Source organism: Symphalangus syndactylus, chromosome 24 (genome assembly GCF_028878055.3).
Source record: "Symphalangus syndactylus isolate Jambi chromosome 24, NHGRI_mSymSyn1-v2.1_pri, whole genome shotgun sequence".
Lineage (NCBI taxonomy): Eukaryota > Metazoa > Chordata > Mammalia > Primates > Hylobatidae > Symphalangus > Symphalangus syndactylus.
This window is the reverse complement of record NC_072446.2, coordinates 10,699,185-10,715,198: the sequence shown is the minus strand read 5'-3', so window position 1 is coordinate 10,715,198 and position 16,014 is coordinate 10,699,185. Positions and strand designations below refer to the sequence as shown.

At 56.1% G+C, this 16,014-nt stretch overlaps 1 protein-coding gene across 1 annotated transcript in view; it reads left to right on the top strand.

Moving 5' to 3' along the window:
- Positions 1 to 16,014, top strand: part of CDH4 (cadherin 4) — a 675,895-nt gene that overhangs the window by 576,857 nt on the left and 83,024 nt on the right. The window contains exons 5-6 of the mRNA XM_055265685.2: positions 4,163 to 4,318; positions 12,306 to 12,450. Coding sequence (XP_055121660.2) covers positions 4,163 to 4,318; positions 12,306 to 12,450 — 301 coding nt within the window. The remainder of the gene's footprint in view (positions 1 to 4,162; positions 4,319 to 12,305; positions 12,451 to 16,014) is intronic.

Sequence of the window (16,014 nt, the reverse complement as noted above, 5' to 3'; positions counted from 1 at the left end):
CAGCCATTTCTGAGGACGAGAACCGGCCTTCCAAGCAGAAGTCCCTGGGTGAACACTATTGCGGAGCCCCATAAGTTATTTTAATGTAGACATCACTTTAACCTTTCACCATCTGTTCTGTCCTCTAATAACAAATGCGGAAGAGCGTGGGTCTCCGCGGCATTCCAAGGCGATCGGCGCGCTGGAGGCGCCTGTCTGTGCTCTCTATTCACGGCCCATCATGGGCTTCTGCGGTGTTTGTCTCATTTGCCAGACACAAATCAAGTGGAAAACTGCTCTCTCCTGAACTGGTGGATTCACTCGCACAGTATTTCTTCTTAATATGGTAAACTGTGGGAGAATTCGGAGCATTTTGGGAGCTGATGCCCAGAGCTCCTGGATGCACACCACCCGCTGCCACCGCTGCCCGCCGTATTTCAGAGGTGGCCAAATGGGCCTGGAGAATAAGCAAATGCGGCCTGATGGCCAAAACGTAATGAGCTTTCCTTGAAAAAAAAAATTCTCTTTAAATAGGTGGTGGATTTTTTTTCAGCAGTCTCCTCATTAAATTTCCCTATGAAAGAAGGATTGATTCGCCCAAAACTAGCAATAGTGCACAGTGAATCTACAATCCATCCTTCCAGCTGCTGCAGACCCCGTCCCTCGCGCCCACAATCCGTCCTTCCAGCTGCTGCAGACCCCGTCCCTCGCGCCCACGATCCGTCCTTCCAGCTGCTGCAGACCCCGTCCCTTGCGCCCACAATCCGTCCTTCCCGCTGCTGCAGACCCCGTCCCTCGTGCCCACAATCCATCCTTCCCGCTGCTGCAGACCCCATCCCTCGCGCCCACCTCCTGCCTCCAGAAGACTAGACCTGGCTCCATGTGTTCTCCTCAGCACAGTGCCACTCAGCCACCCGAGGGCTTACTGTGTGCTCCGTGCCCTTCTCTTAACCCAAAGCGGCGTCCACACATCAGGCCTAGGAGAAGCGCCACGCTCCCAGACGGCAGGGCTGGTGGGCTCCCTACTCCACCTCAGCTGCCTGCTCTCCTGGGAATGTGATCTCTTAGCATTTCTCCCACCCCCGAGGAACAAGTCGTCAGAGGTGACAGGGAGAGGGGCTCCTCCCCTCTATCTAGACGTTGCCCCATATACCCTCGTGACCAAACTTGGTGAAAACTCTCCATGGCTGGAGAAGAGATGGGCCTTGCCCACGGAAGGCCTGCAGGAATAACGTTGCTTGTGGCCTTGGGCAGTAGAGGGAGGGGTGATTAAGGCTCCATCGGAGGCCTTTCCCATGGACCACTGAGGGGCCCAGACCCGCCCTTCCCTCGGTGGCTGTCTCTGAAGCCCTGCTTGGTGTGTGCGACTCAGGGCAGAGCTGGGAAAGGGCCCTACCTGATCATAGGAAAGTAAGGAGGTGCATTGCGGGGAGGAGCAAAGACGCTCCTCAGACTGCGAGTGTGTGCACATGTGCACAGGAGTGTGTGTGGGTGTGTGCACACGTGCACAGGAGTGTGTATGTGTGTGCGCACAGGAGTGTGTATGTGTGTGCGCACAGGAGTGTGTGTGGGTGTGTGCGTGTGCACGTGCACCGCAGGCCTGCAGGCCTCCTCTCCTGGCGGTGTCTCCCAGCACGTGAGCAACCCCCCATTGGCACTGACCCCCATGGCGCCTTTATGATAGAAACAGCATCTCCCTCTTTCTATACAGAAAACAGCTTTTTTCTATTATGACATGAGACAGTCTTGGGGTGGCCGGTGTGCCAGGCACCACACTGCTGCACACAGGAACAGCTCTGGTGTGCAAATGCTAAGTGCTGGCTTAAGAAAGATGTTCTCCATCAGGCTGAATTCTCTACAGATTGGAGTTTTTCTGGGGGATGACTTGCTTTCTTTGATACGAATTAAGCTGGAAGGGATACTCTATCAAACGTGCTTTGAGCCTCTCTGAAGGCTAGCCTATGATTGTCATCGTGCTGCAGAGATGAGGTGCCTGGTGAGAAGCCGGCCCTCTGTCTCTGAGATAAGTGCTACTCAGGCACGATGAAGGAGGCTTGGAAGTCACTGCTGCATCTGCTGGCTGGCATCTCTGCTGGGTGTCACACCTATGCCACACGTGGGGCAGTTGCAGTGGTCACACTGTGTGTCACCAGAATTCAGAATGCTCCTGCACTTCAACATCTGCGAGCTTCATAAAACCGAGTGGACTGCTTTTTCTGTCTCATTCTCTGCTCTGGAAAAGTTTCAGGAAATTCCAGGGCAAGCTGACCGTCCTCAGCTCTTTTAGAAGGAATTTCCTGAAGTCCTACGGTATCTCCAGGTGTGTGTTCTTTGCTAGTCAAGTTTTAAATTGTATATTTTCTCAAAAAATAATCAATTTCCTACAATTTTCACCTGTGCTTGCATAACATATAGAGAAGAAAATGCTTTAAAAAAAATCTTGTCTTTTTTCTCTGAAGTTTATCAAAGACGCAGCTAGTTTCCTGAGGACTTTTCCCCTAACTACAGCTCTGGAATCTATCGTTGCCCCTATTTTTCTGTTTTCAGGTTCGGAAGTTTCTGTGTCATCTTTATTGATGACTTTGGCGTCTGCTGCTTTCTGCTTTCTTGTTCGTTTCCTTGTGGGGTTGAGTGCTTGGTTCGTTGCTGTAATTCCATTTTGATGATGAAAACATTCAAGGTTATGGGTTTGCAGGCACTCAATCTCTGGGCTTCACTGTATAACAGTCGTGTTGTTATATTATTATTAAACAAAAATATTTTTAAAAGCCTCTAAAAATAACTTTGGTTCCTGTTGACCCAATGGTTATTTCACAGTGTCATTCAGATTTCTAAAAGGTCTTTTTTCAGTCTTATTATTAACTTTTCATTGTATCATTTCAGTAAAAGGTCCTAGTCAGGCCGAATGCGGTAGTTCACACCTGTAATCCCAGTGCTTTGGGAGGCCAAGGTGGGAGGATCGGTTAAAGCCAGAAGTTCGAGACCAGCCTGGGAAACATAGTGAGACCTTGTCTGTACAAAAGAATTTCAGAAATTAGCCAGGCGTGGTTGCCGGCACCTGTAGTCCCAGCCACTCTGGGGCTGAGGTGGAAGGATTGCTTGAGCACAGGAGGTCAAGGCTGCAGTGAGATATGATTGCCCTACTGCACTCCAGGTGACAGAGTGAGACCTGTCTCTTAAAAACAAGAAAAAAAAAAGTCCTGTTCCATTTTGTTTTAGGGGTACTTTTGGGGTTTCCGCTACGGCCCACTGTATTATGAAATGTTATGATGGTCCCGTGGGCTTTGAGAAAAAAAGTAGTAGATTCTAAAGACATGCTCAAAGTTGAATACAAATCCATTCATTCCACCTTCCCAATTTCACCTTTCAAATCCCTGTGGCCTCCTCCAACTTCCCTGAGGGACCCCCCAAGCTCTGGGAAGCGCCACTCACCTGTGGTGGGTTGGTGACCACCAAGTCCCCCTCCTCATTACAGGAGGTTTCGCCTCAACTGAGTGAAAGACGTGCATCTTGTTTTTAATGCTACCAGTGTCCTGTTTTCCAAAATCTTGTATGAATCTCACTCTCTGCTCAAAAACAAAATGAAGCCTTTGCCTAATGCTTCCCCAACCCAAGTAAAACTCGGAGTTTCGTGCCTGCCTGTGTCTTTCCATTTCCTCCCCCAGTTAGCAGCCTCTTCAAGCTTACTTTGGACTTGGGACCCAGATAACCATAATTCAATTGTTTTCTAAACAATTAGAAAGGCTGGGACACACATGTATTGGGTCCTAGTCTTTTCTCTCACTGTGGAGGTTGCTCTGTTTTCTTGCCTTTGTCTCGTCCTGGGTTTGATGTCAGAACACGAGGCCATTTTACACCATCATTTCCATTGTTTTCACCTGTGCTGTGGATTTCTGCCAGGCGTCCCGAGTTCTCGGTGCGTTTGCTGATCTCGGAATATTATACCCGCACTTCCCTGTTACTGACGGGCCCTGGACCTGCAGTCAGCGGCTCTCAGTAAAACCCTGACCATCGACTGTCCTTCCAGTTCCCAAAGTGGATGAAAAAGATCAGCTGTGGTCCCCATTGTACTTCAAAATGGTCAAGCTCCAGGAACTCATGGGAGGGGATGAATGTCAGAGATCGGCCCCGGGCCTCGCCTCAGCACAGGCTGACCTCTTCTCGCTTTGCTCCTGCCTTTCAGATCCGGTCCGACAAAGACAATGACATCCCCATCCGGTACAGCATCACGGGAGTGGGCGCCGACCAGCCCCCCATGGAGGTCTTCAGCATCGACTCCATGTCCGGCCGGATGTATGTCACGCGGCCCATGGACCGGGAGGAGCACGCCTCTTACCACGTGAGTGTCCACACCCCGGTGGGAACCAGGCCCTGGGGTGGCGATCCCAGCCCCACCAGGCCTTGGCAGGTGCCCCCAGCAGGGCCATGCCTGCCCTAACTCTACAGGCAGTGCTCCAACTTTGGCCTGGAGCAGAATCCTGGGAAGCTGGGGAAAGCCCAAGTCGCTGGGCACTGCCCCCCGTCTCTAACTCAGCAGGGCGGGCCTGGGAAACTGCGTTTCATACACTCCCCAGGACGCAAGTCAGGCCCAGGCCCACACTGGGAGAACCACTGGTCCAGAAGGCCTCCATCCACGTGGTCTTCTGCTTTGGATGGCTCTGCGGGGCTGGGAGTCAGGGTCACCAGCCATAATGCTCCCTCGGGGTCCCTCATGCTGCCCTTGGCCCCTTTCTCCGAAGCACGGCCCATTGTCCCTCACACCCTCTCCAGGCTGGGACGTGAGTCCTGCAAGCTTTTCATTTCCTCCGACGTCTCTCGTGGCAGAAAGAGCCTCTGAAGGGAGAGCCGCGCGGGTTCCCATCAGGGGCTGGGCATGGAGAGAGAAACACTGGAGAGACGTGGGGCTGCGGCCTCAGCTTCCGGGGGCGGGGCCTTCTCCTCCCGGGCCGAACTGACCCTGGCTGGGAGGAGGGGGCCTGGGCCATGGTGAAAGCAGCGCAGGGTGCACATCAGCGCAGGGTGCACATCCCTCCACCTCAGGGTCCAGAGCTGTCCATCACGTGTAGGTGAAGGCCGCACCAGCAGCGCAGAACAGGCTGGAGCCAGATCGCAAGGGTCACACCCAGACCTGCCCTTGGCCGGGTGTGAGCTACTGGGCAAATGATGTCGCCTCTTCTGGCCTCAGTCCCGGCTCCTCCTCACGGGGTTGTTCTGAGGACTCCACGGTTAACCCCGGTGAGGCGTTCAGCACGCCTGTACTGTCAGGGCCGTGTGCTTCTCTGTGGTAACTCGGGAACAACCATGGAAGACTCGGCCCTGCCTGACGGTGTCACCTTGCTCGGCTCTACCTTCGCTTGGCTTCAGCCAGTGGCACTGCACAGGGCCGGACCCTGCAGCTTCTCGCGTCTGCAACTATTTGTTTTGGGGTTCATTCATCCCACCTCGCACCAGAAGGAGGCTGCATAGGGGCAGGGAATCCTCCGGCTTTTCCACGCCAGATCTCAGGCCCAAGAACAGAGCCTGGCCTTCGGGGGCTCACTAAGCATTCAAGGAAGGGAGGGCGTTGACGGGAGAAGGTCGCTTTTGCTGTTGGCGACAGTGGCCTCCCTGACAGCCCTTGAGGCACCGTCTGAAGCAGGGGCGGACCTGGATGGATCCTGGGGAGCCCACTTGGGAGGTGGCTGCCCTAACCCCAGTCTGCACCGGGGCCTTATCAGCCCCTCACGGCTGCCTCCTGGGAAGGCTCACGCCTCGGCTGGGTGTTGGGGAGACCTGATTGACAGTGCCTGGGCCTCGTGTGCTGGGCCCCCCCAGGAGTGGCCGGGGCAGAACCACAGAACCAACCAGAGACTCCGGCTGACACTCACCGGCTGTGCAGCAAGAGACAGGCCCTCGGTATGGCTGCTGGCTCCCAAAACGGGCTTTGGGCTGCCGTCAACACGCGTCTACAACAGGCTCAGGAACCGGAACTCAACAGCCCTTACTGCCAAGAAATAGCTACAGACCAAGGACTTAGGGAGAGACACAGACACATGCACACAGAGATAGAGATACAGAGACAGAGAGGGAGACAGAGACACGGAGAGAAACACAGGAGACAGAGAAGAGAGACAGAGGAAATACAGAGGCAGAGGCATAGAGACAGAAATAAAGAGAGAGACTGACCATGAGAAACAGATTCAGAGACAGAGACTTGATACAAGTCTTGCCAGATCGAGATGTGCAGGGGGAGCCAACCCTTCAACTCTGTGAATTCCTGACACGTGTTTCTGTCTGTTGTTTTTTTAACCAAGGCAGACTTGGAGCTGGGTCAGCCCACTTCTCCCTAGTGTGGCATTCCAGATGCAGCCTGTGGGTGCTGGCCAGGGCATCTGAGGGGCACCAGGAGAGCTGGGTCAGCCCACTTCTCCCAAGTGTGGCATCACAGATGCAGCCTGTGGGTACTCACTGGGGCATCCGAGGGGCACCAGGAGAGCTGGGTCAGCCCACTTCTCCCAGGTGTGGCATCGCAGATGCAGCCTGTGGGTGCTGGCCGGGGCATCTGAGGGGCACCAGGAGTGCTGTAGGGCTGCCGGGTGCCTGTTGCAGGAGGACTCAGGACCCAGCACTTGCTGAATGCACAGTGATTCCCGGGTGACCCGCACCCGCAGAAAGCCTCTTCCTTCCATTTCACCTTGTAATTCCTCCTGGAAACCCGGAGCTCAGAGCTGGCCCTCCCTACAGCATCCCCAATGAGCTGTTTCTCCTCCATGGATTCTCACCAGAGGCAGCATTCACATTCCCACCAACTCCCCAGAAAAGGTTTCAGGGCTCAGCTACCTCTGCACACAGCACAGCTAGGGGACGGGGACCTCCAGGGCCACCGCTGGACAGTGCCCCCTCCATGCACCTTGAAGCCTAAGGCACAGCCTGTAACCCAGCCTGGGAGCTCTGCCCACAGCAGGGGTCCAGGTGTGCAGGGCCAGAGGTTGGAATGGCCACTCCAGGGATCTGGGTCACCCACCCCTCTGTGATTCATTCCCAAGGCCCTCCTCTCACGCACAGGTAGAAATTTTCAACCCACCGTGTGCAGAGACAGTGGCTGGCAATGGGGAGGAATCCAGCGCCCCCACCACCTCCTGCCACACTGTGCAAACATGCTGTATAAACATGTGATGCAAACACACTGTGTAAACATGTGGTGCAAACACGCTGTGTTAGCCCTTTCATATTGCTATAAAGAAATACCTGAAGCTGTGTAATATAGAGAGGAAAGAGGTTTATTTGGCTCACGGTTCTTCAGGCTGTATAGGAAGTATAGCGCCAGCATCTCCTTCTGGGGAGGCCTCAGGAAGCTTCCACTCATGGGAGAAAGTGAAGGGGAGCAGACGTCCCACATGGCAGGAGCGAGAGAGAGAGAGAGACGGACGGAGGTGCCAAGCTCTTTAAACAACGGGCCCTGGAGCACACTCAGAGCAAGAATTCACGCATTACCACAAGGGCAGCACTGAGCCATTGACAAGGGATCCACCCCCATGACCCAAACACCTCCCACCAGGCCCACCTCCAACACTGGAGGGCACATTTCAAATGAGATCTGGAGGGGACAGGACATCCAAACCATGCCACACATCTCCATTCATCTGTTTATTCTTTCTGCCTGATGCATATGCAGAGCCTTGCTCAGCACCAGGCTGTACCCAGGGAAGGTACAGTGCCTCTGTAGATGGTCCTGCAGCAAACCCCCAGAAAGGTGGGGGTCACAGGCTGGTGGGTACCAGGGACCTGGATCCCACACCTGCAGGGGGAGCTGAGGTGCCCCTGAAGGCCCATGGCCCTCACCACGGATGCACTCAGGCCCCCCGCACTCCCCACCTGAGCTGGCCATGAAGGAAGATGAGGTAGCCCAGGGCAGTGGGGGTGGTGCTGCTGGTGAAGGGTCAGGCCCACCTGCCCCAGCCACCCACGTGGCTTGCCACCGTGCAGACAGTTTTGCACACCATTCCCTTCCCTTTTGTTTTTCTTTTGTTTGTTTTTTGAGACAGGGTCTCGCTCTATCACTCAGGCTGGGATGCAGTGGTGCAATCTCAGTTTACTGCAGCTTCAACCTCTCAGGCTCAAGCAATCCTCCCACCTCAGCCTCCCAAGTACCTAGGACTTTTTTTAATTTAATTTTATTTTATTTTTTGAGACAGAGTCTCACTTCGTCAGCCAGGCTGGAGTGCAGTGGTACTATCTCAGCTCACTGCAACCTCCACCTCACAGGTTCAAGCAATTCTCCTGCCTCAGCCTCCCAGGTAGCTGGAACTGCAGGCACCCACCACCACGCCCAGCTAATTTTTCTGAATTTTTAGTAGAGATGGGGTTTTACCATGTTGGCCAGGCTGGTCTCGAACTCCTGAGCTCAAGCCATCTGTCTGCATCAGCTTCCCAAAGTGCTGGGATTACAGGCGTGAACCACTGCACCCAGCCCATGTTCCTGTCTGTTTCCTGCCTCAGCCCTGAGGCTTCATGGTTTTCTCCCTGCTTTGAAGATGAGAAATGCAGTCATCCCACATCGCCAGCGTCTCTCAGTGCCTCCTGCACACCAAGTTCTAGGAGCAAGCTCATGGAGATTGTTAGTTTTATCATCCTCATTTCCCATTTTCACGGTGAGGAATGGTGAGCCCTGAGATCTGGCCAGGCTCCAGCCTTCTCACCCCTTCAGGGACGGCAGAGTCAGCAGGAGATACAGGGCCCAGACTGGAGAAGAAGCTGCATCATCTGCCAAATTCTGGAATGAAGCCCTGGAGTTCCACTTGTAGCTAATCTCTCTGTCCCACCGAGATGGAGGCCTTGGAGATTCCTGGCTTTCCTGCCCTTCCCTGGAGAAGGAAGCCCCTCCCTGCAGGCATCACACTCCTCATCAGACTCCAGTGTGACCCCAACTCTGGATTTCCACCTTGTAGGACGCCCACCAGGGTCTTTGGAGGCAGCTGTGCCAGCCATCAGGGGCGTGTTAGTTCTCTGCACTGTGTAACAAATCAGCACAAACTTAGTAGCTGAAACAACGCCCTATGAGTTCACCGTGCTGTAGGTCAGAAGTCCAGATGGGCTTGGCTTGTGTTTCTGCTCAGGGTCTCTCCAGGCCAAAATCAAAGTGCCAGCCAGCCTGGGCGATCCCCTGGCCCTTGGGAGGACCTGCCTCCAGGCTCACTGGGGCTGCGGCAGGTCCGGATCTTTGTGGTTGCGGAACTGAGGCCTCCATGTCCTTGCCAGCTATTCGGGGGGCCACAGCCACCCCCTGAAGGGCACCTGCATGCCTCGGCACGTGTCTCCTCCACTGTCACCCAGCAAGGTGCATAGGATGCCCGCATGCCCCTCTCTCCTGCCTCCAGCTGGAGAACGCTCAGCTTTCAAAGGCCCATGTGGTTGGATGGCGCCCACCCAGCCCTGTCTTAAGGTCAAAAACGTAGCCCAATGGGGAGGGAACACATCTGTCTTCACATCTGGGACTAGCACCTGACATCCTTGGGGCCATCTTAGAGTTTTTCCTGCCTCCCCAGTGTCCTTGGATCCTGTTCCATTTTCCACCCAGCTCTGTGGGCTGAGTGTGGCGAGGACGCATCCCCAGCCTGTGTATGCTGATGACTGTGACACGTATCACCCTAAAGCCAGCCTGTAAACATTCAAACACACGACATGCATGAGTGCTCACTGCTGGCTTTGCAGGGTGATGCTCCAGAAGATTCCTTGAAGGATTCCGTAAGTTAGACACACTAGCTTACCCGGCCACACGCTGTCATCTTCCGAAAGTTTTCTAACCTTCCTGAGCCTCGGTTTCCTCATCTGTAAAATAGGGACCAAGACAATGCCAATCTCACAGATTCTGATGAAAACTGGAGTCAACGTGTAGGTTTTTACAGCACTGCCTGGCCCTGAGCAAAGGCATGGTGCGTGTTGGCTGCCGATGTCACCCATGAAAAAAGTCTCCAACACCTGCACCCCTCGGCCACTTCCAAGGCCCTCGTGGACTGTTCCCAGTTCTATACGCCTTGGAGGGAACCCGCACCCACAATTAATATAGGAAGAAAAGAGAGCAGCCAAGAGGCGGGAGAATTAGATCCCATCCACATCTGGACAGTCGACTGTCAACAGACACGTTTCCCCCAAGTGCATTCCCGCCCCAATGCCAGACCACACCCACGTATTAATATTTCCTAATCTTGTCTCCTGGAACAAGGATAGAAAAATATCCTATTCAAAATGTTGCAGGAAATGCTCTCTACGCCTGACGCTCGGATTTGCAGGTTGCAGAACGCTCAGAGGACCCCTCCACCCATGTTTTCATGTTTCCTCCACCGCCACGGCGAGATCACCTCTCTCAGGCCCACCCTGGGTGTGCCCAGCCTGAGAGATGGGCAGGGGAGATTTCCAACAGGAGCTGTCGAATGTAATTAAATCTTTTGGGGGTGAGGCAGGGAGTGGGACAAGGAGGACGCAGGCCGCGGGCAGAGGCGGTATTCCCTCGTTATCTGCACTCGCGCGGCTCTTGCTGCTACAGATAGCACCTGAAACTGCTTTAGTTAGGAGATAATAACTTTAATTTTGGCTCAGAATTACTTTTTTCCCCCGAGGCCCTGTGACCTTTGACTGGGCATGTGGAAAGCACAACCACAGCAAGACAGAGCTGCAGATGGGTCGGGGATGGAGGAGTCTGCCCGCGACGGGGCGGGGGCGGCCGGTTACAACAACCACACAGCACTTCGGGCTGTTTAAACGTGATGTGGAAAGCTGACTCGGCGTGCGTGCAGTCACATCTCACGTGGCAGCCTGCAGTTCCTCCAGGAGTCAGACCTAGTTTGTCTCCTTACTACAGCACAGATTGCCTCTTTGAGTAAAGCCAGCCTCTCTAGATCTTCCTTAAACATGCAATGTGAGGGGGTAAAATTCCACTCTGGATTGTTGGAGCCAAACCAAAACACTGGTGTGGGCACGGACACAGTTAGCTCCCGGGTTTCCCTGGGGCAGGCGTGGAATTCAGGGCCCCCCGATTCCCCAAGGTCGGGGGAGCAGGAGCGGCCATGTGAGGCAGGCCACCAAGGGGATGATGTGGAGACCCGTCCGGCATGGGGCTCCTCTCCCGGCCACCCTGGGCTTGATGATGTTTTGCTGCAAATACCTTGAGTGAGGTCTGTTGTGTCCAACTTCGAGGGTGATGTGGGGTTTTGGCAGAAAGATGTGAGCTGAGGACACCTCTGGGTGACCGTCCAGCTCTGGGTGGAGAGGCCTCGGACATGCCCTTTCTGCTCCCTGACAGCCCCTCAGCAGCCCCCTCGCCTGCTGGCAGCGCCCAGCCTCTCCGTGTCCTCTGCCTTGGCCTGTTCTTGAGGTCTCAGCTCAAGCAGCCCCTCCTCTGAGAGGCCTCCCTGGCGGCCACCACACCCACTGATGGCTTCTTCTCTTCCTGGTGTCCATTGTCCCTTGGATGGAAGCTCCAGGGCAGCCACACTGCCTTCAGTGCACAGTAATCTAGGCTCCAGCCCAGCACCTGGCATTGCAGGCCCTTGATGGGCATCTGCAGAACAAATGAATGAGTGAAAGAACAAATCCAGAACTTTAGGGGTGACTCTGAGAAGCTCCTGCAGAACCTTCCAGCCCAGGTTCAGCTCTTCCCTTTTCACCTCGAAGGTGGTTCCTGTGACGTTCCCGGGAGCTCCGCACAGGCCTCCCGACCCTGCCTCTCCATGGATCCCCTCACACCACCCATATTCCCCTGCTGTGCCCAAGAGCTGACAGGGCACACAGATGCAGAGAGCCTGGAAATTGTCCAGGCGGGACTCTCAGTGAACACCTAAATGGGCCCAATTCCCAGCTCCAGCTCTGGCCCCCTGCACACCCCAGTCTGTCTCCTCCCCACCTCCCCTGGGGACTAACCTTACAGTAGCAGGAGTTAAACCCCCGCCCAATTAGGCACAAATGTCTTTTCTGTTGCCACTCTGGGTGGACATGACCCCATCCAAGGGTCACCTGTCTTGCTCCAGACATCTGATCAGAACAGTCAGTGGCTCATGGAACAGTCGGGCAGGCGTGGGGGGTCCTGGGTGGGCCTGACCACGGGGTGTTGGGGGGTTATGCTGGCTTCCAGCTCTGTGCATCGCCCCACTCTGTGCTCTCCCAACCCCCGTTTCTGCAGAGGAGAGAGCTGAGGCTCGGAGAATTCCATGATGTGTCCAAAGCCCCCCGGCCCCTATAGCCAACCTGCTTCTGCCATCAGCCTCCTACCCCAGCACCACGGATGCCGGACCACTCTCAGCTGAGTGGGGGCGCCCACCCGCCACTGGGCCCTGTCTCTGCTGCTTTTCCAGCTCCGAGCCCACGCTGTGGACATGAATGGCAACAAGGTGGAGAACCCCATCGACCTGTACATCTACGTCATCGACATGAATGACAACCGCCCTGAGTTCATCAACCAGGTCTACAACGGCTCCGTGGACGAGGGCTCCAAGCCAGGTGAGGCCTTTAGCGATTGCTTGCTGGAGACCCTGTGGGCTCTGCGGGCGCAGCACAGGCCCCGAGGGCGGGGGAGGGCTGCTCAGCCCCCGCTACCACGATGGTGCCACGGGACTTGGGCGCGGACACACAGCACGCAGCAGGTGTCCACCAAAGCCCCTGCTCTCACAGGCCTTGGGGTCAAGGGGGGTGCAGACCACAGGCGAGAATTGATTGCAGCCACAGCAGGTCCGACGGGCTGGGAAGGAAACCCGGGCACTGGGAGTCCTGGGGACAGCGGTGGGCCTGGGCAGGCCCCTCTGTGGAGCTGGCTTGTGGGCTGGGAGCTGAAGCCTGAGGAGGAGCAGCTCCCGGAGTGGGGCTGGGGTGGGCTCCTGGGCAGGCGGAGAGGCTAGGGGAGCAAGGTCCACATGCCAGGGCCCTGGGGAGGCAACAAGGTCAGAGGGCTGAGGCCACTGGAGGCCTCCCAGCTAAACGTAAGATTTGGTTCCAAGCAAAATGGGAAGTGAGAGAGGCCTGGACTCCCCCCGCCGAGGCCATCCCATGTGACTGAGGCCGTCTGCTCCCCTCAGAGCTGACCCAAGAGCCTGTACCCTGAGACTTCACTCTGGCACCGGTGGCGGCGCCCGCTTTTTCACGTGTGGGGCCCTAGCTGAGCGTGTCATGTCTTGCATCTCTGCCCTCTGTGACTGCCAAGAAGTGGACAACCCCCACCAGCAGTGAGGAGGCTCAGGCCGGGGAGGTTAAGCAGCTGCAGACCCTCAGGGTGCGCATGGGTTAGAACCTGGGTGTCCACATCCCCACAGGGCTGGCACAGCCCCCACCTGCTCATCCAGATGCCGCAGGTGACCCGGGTCTGCGGGTTAACAAACCCCAGGGGGCTTCTGTGTGGAGGGAGCAGCTCCCCACGGTGGCTGCCTCCTGCATGGGGGGTGGAGAGGGGTCCTCTTTGGGACAAACCTTTGCCTGGCTTGGGTTGGGTCGGGGGAGGTGAGGTCACTGAGGAGACCTCTGCTGGGGCCACCCCTAAAGTACAAGACACCAAGTAAATATGAAGTTCAGAGAGTCAGCAAAGCACTTTAAAGTGTGGCCCAAGCGCCATTTAGGACGGACTTACACTAAGAGAGTAATCCTTGCTGATCTGAACTTCGAGTTTAATGGGGTGTCCTGTATTTTCACCAGCAGCAGCACCCCTGGCCAGTGCCCAGCAAGTGACGGCTTCCAGGCTTTACAGAAGTTGGCAGTGCCAGGCAAATGGGAGGCTGTTTCTGCATTGAAATCTGGAGCACATGGAGCCCAGAGCCAGGGCCAGCTCCCAGGGGCACCACACGCCCCTGCAGGCCCCCAGAGAGGGGTCAGCAGCATCCCGGTTCTGGGACGGGAAGGCAGGCCTTTATCATGCCTGCTCGCGGAGGTGGCTGCGTGGTCGGTCCCCGGGCTGTAGTGTGAACAAGGTGAATTATACCCTTGGTCCACCCCCAGGGCTGCAGTGTGAACAGGGTGAATTGTGCCCTTGGTCCATCCCCAGGGCTGTAGTGTGAGCAAGGTGAATTATACCCTTGGTCCACCCCCAGGGCTGCAGTGTGAACAGGATGAATTGCACCCTTGGTCCACCTCCAGGGCTGCAGTGTGAACAGGGTGTATTGTGCCCTTGGTCCACCCCCAGGGCTGCAGTGTGAACAGGGTGAATTGCATCCTTGGTCTGCCCCCAGGGCTGCAGTGTGAACAGGGTGAATTGCGCCCTTGGTCCGCCCCCAGGGCTGCAGTGTGAACAGGGTGAATTGCACCCTTGGTCTGCCCCCAGGGCTGCAGTGTGAACAGGGTGAATTGCGCCCTTGGTCCGCCCCCAAGGCTGCAGTGTGAACAGGGTGAATTATACCCTTTGTCTGCCCCCAGGGCTGTAGTGTGAACAGGGTGAATTGCGCCCTTGGTCCGCCCCCAGGGCTGCAGTGTGAACAGGGTGAACTGTGCCCTTGGTCCGCCCCCAGGGCTGTAGTGTGAACAGGGTGAATTGCGCCCTTGGTCCGCCCCCAGGGCTGCAGTGTGAACAGGGTGAATTGCGCCCTTGGTCCGCCCCCAGGTTTGCAGTGTGAACAGGGTGAATTGCACCCTTGGTCCGCCCCCAGGGCTGTAGTGTGAACAGGGTGAATTGCGCCCTTGGTCCGCCCCCAGGGCTGTAGTGTGAACAGGGTGAATTGCGCCCTTGGTCCGCCCCCAGGTTTGCAGTGTGAACAGGGTGAATTGCGCCCTTGGTCCGCCCCTAGGTTTGCAGTGTGAACAGGGTGAATTGCGCCCTTGGTCCGCCCCTAGGTTTGCAGTGTGAACAGGGTGAATTGCACCCTTGGTCCGCCCCCAGGGCTGTAGTGTGAACAGAGTGAATTGCGCCCTTGGTCCGCCCCCAGGTTTGCAGTGTGAACAGGGTGAATTGCACCCTTGGTCCACCCCAGGGCTGCATTGTGAACAGGGTGAATTATACCCTTGGCCCGCCCCCAGGGCTGCAGTGTGAACAGGGTGAATTGCACCCTTGGTCCGCCCCCAGGGCTGCAGTGTGAACAGGGTGAATTGCACCCTTGGCCCGCCCCAGGGCTGCAGTGTGAACAGGGTGAATTGCACCCTTGGTCCACCACCAGGGCTGCAGTGTGAACAGGGTGAATTGCGCCCTTGGTCCACCCCAGGGCTGCATTGTGAACAGGGTGAATTATACCCTTGGCCCGCCCCCAGGGCTGCAGTGTGAACAGGGTGAATTGCGCCCTTGGTCCACCCCAGGGATGCAGTGTGAACAGGGTGAATTATACCCTTGGCCCGCCCCCAGAGCTGCAGTGTGAACAGGGTGAATTGCGCCCTTAATTGGTTGCCTTTCAGGATTATGAGACACGGGTGCGTCCGGTGTCACTGAAGGGAATGAATGTGACATTATTTCACTGGAACTGTGGGCAGCTGGTCCTCAGCTGTCCCTTGAGGGGCAGGCAGGGGGTGAGCAGATTAGCTCCAGGCAGCCAAGGAAAATGGACGAGGACACGGGAGCCCTTCGCGAGGGTGCAGATGTGGAGGAGTGGGCGGCAGGCCAGGCACACTCCTCACACAGATACCACTGGCCTCTCTCCCGGAGACCCAGGATGCTATTTAAAGGCGCCTGGATTTTCCTGGCCTTTCTATCACAAATCAAACCTCCCATGTCTTACTTTTTAAAAAATCAACAGCCAAAGTCTTCCCAAAAGTGCAATTGGCTTTGCTCATTAGGATAACAAAGAGCAAATTGTGGAGTCGTGGCCTCAGAAGTCCGCATAAGCCAAGCCTGGAGAGCCCGGCTGCCCGGCCGTTTACAGAGCTGGGCACGGCCTGGCAGACAGAGGACGTGTTGATGCCGGGACCCGGGAGTCAGCCCTTCTTCCTACCACTCCTGAGCTTTTCCAGGACTATGTTGAGTGAAATGTCCATGGACTCACAGAGCCCCTGGGGGATCGGGAGTCTGTCTCTGGTCCCAGAACAAGCTGTCTTTGTGCAAAGGCCAGGACGGAGCTGGAGGTGCCGCTGTCAAGCCCACCTCGGTCACCCTTCATCCAC